Consider the following 2,041-nt stretch of genomic DNA (forward strand, 5'->3'; position numbering starts at 1 on the left):
AAAATAAAATTCAAAAACAATTCAAGTCTTCAGATTTTTATATATCTCATTTTGACTTCGTCAGGCTTTATGAACCAGTGTGCGAGATGCACTAAAGAAGTGAAGGACATCGCCCTCATAGAGACCTCGGTAGCAGCTATACAGAAAACACAGCAGGACATCCAGAGGCAAGTACAGCCTGAGACATACTGTACTCATCATTACTGACGGCATAATAACTACATGTTTCTCTGCTATTCAATATCGTATATTAATCACACTGATCCCTTTATCTTCAGAAACCTGAGTGCACTGGGACGTCAGATCACGCGGCACAAGATGGCGGAGGAGAGCAAGTCCTTGAGCGGCCACCACTGTCTCATCCTCTGCATGCTGTTGCTCTTCCAGCTACTCATCAACTACGTCTTCACTTGAGATGCTGTCACCTAGCGACCATCGCCTTGCAATAAACACAGCCAAACTATCACCACCACACAGCCCGTTAAATGCCCTGTCGCGATGTTGCTACCCACCGTAGCCGCACCATCAAGCACTAAGCACTTCAATTAGAGAGAAAGAGACTCTTGTTTTAATTAATATGACCGATAATCAGAGTGGATGTAAAACGCTGTACTGCCACTCTCGGTAACTGACGTGTTCTCTCTTTCCTACGTACTTCCCTTTCTCTGCAATATAGGTCATGTATTTGTGGCATATTTGAATGCAGTTGAATGGGTTTGTGTGTCTGTGTGCGTGTTTCCCACAAACTCCTCTTCCATTTATACATCGGGCCTTAATACTGATGCCAAAAAGCTAGGAAAAAGAAACGAAAAGGCAGTGAAGTCCACCAGTGCAATTTTATTATGCTTTCGAGTGAACCTCTGACCACACAAATTTGCTCGTTTTATTATTTAACCAAAACAGTGTTTCTGTATAGAACAATACAAAGAATAGTAAATGTTTACAAACTTGATTGTACACAAAGGAAACAATGCTCTGACACCAAATGCGTCGTGTAGATGTAGATGAAATTAACAGGATCGGCGAAAGCACTACGATAACAGAATGAACAATCAGCCATAAGACTATGGCAAGCCAATTTAACATTTAATCCTTAAAACTTACTAGTATCCAGTTTCATACTACTAGTATATATTTTTAGCTACTAGTATGTATTCCATTAAGTACTAGTTCTTATTCATTAGCTACTAGTTATAATTCATTAGCTACTAGTACTTATTCATTAGCTACGTTTTCTTATTCATTAGCTATTAGTTTGTATTCATAAGCTACTAGTTCTTATTCATTAACTAGGCCTCCTAGTGATTACTCTTTAGCTAATAGTTCTTATTCATTAGCCTACTAGTACTTATTCATTTGCTATTAGTACTTATTCATTATCTACTAGTGTTTGTTCATTAGCTACTAGTACTTATTATCTACTAGTGCTTATTCATTAGCTACTAGTACTTATTTCAGTAGTAACTAGTGTCTATTCTATTGTTACTAGTAACACATTTCAAATTTTTGCTATTGACTTCTGTGGAAATCTTTCCCTCACATATCAACTATTTAGTTCTAACTAGTATGTATTACAATAATGAGTAGTGATTTTTTAAGTATTACTAGTAAGTATTCATTAGATACTATTACATATTTATTGAATACTAGTATTTTTCATTAGAAACAAGGACCTAAATAGGTACCAGTATCTAATAAAAAGTATGCATACTTGTAGTTATTAATTAGTTACTAGTACTAGTATTTTAGACACTAGTATCTTTTTTTTTACTTGTCTAATGTTATGACTAGTCAGAATGGCCACTGTAGGGTTAAATTAAAAATCGTACTAGTAACATTTGGTATAAGTACTAGTATATAATAAATGTGTACTAGTATGTGTTGTATAAATACTAGTATCTAATGAGTAAGCACTGGCATCTGTTTAATAGGTGCAAGTGTCTAATGAATAAGTACTAGTAGCTAATCAATAAGTACTAGTAGCTAATGAATACATACTAGTAATGTAATAATAGGTACTAGTATCTAAAAAAATTGTACA

General features: G+C 35.1%; 1 protein-coding gene across 1 annotated transcript in view; it reads left to right on the forward strand.

The window, feature by feature from the left end:
- The window catches only part of osbpl5 (oxysterol binding protein-like 5), a 53,929-nt gene extending 52,622 nt beyond the window's left edge, over positions 1-1,307 (forward strand). Inside the window, exons 21-22 of the mRNA XM_016469572.1 lie at positions 65-167; positions 279-1,307. Coding sequence (XP_016325058.1) covers positions 65-167; positions 279-414 — 239 coding nt within the window. The 3' untranslated portion in view covers positions 415-1,307. The remainder of the gene's footprint in view (positions 1-64; positions 168-278) is intronic.
- Positions 1,308-2,041: the final 734 nt, after the last annotated feature.

The sequence above is a fragment of the Sinocyclocheilus anshuiensis genome, unplaced genomic scaffold (assembly GCF_001515605.1).
Source record: "Sinocyclocheilus anshuiensis isolate Anshui unplaced genomic scaffold, SAMN03320099.WGS_v1.1 scaffold532, whole genome shotgun sequence".
Lineage (NCBI taxonomy): Eukaryota > Metazoa > Chordata > Actinopteri > Cypriniformes > Cyprinidae > Sinocyclocheilus > Sinocyclocheilus anshuiensis.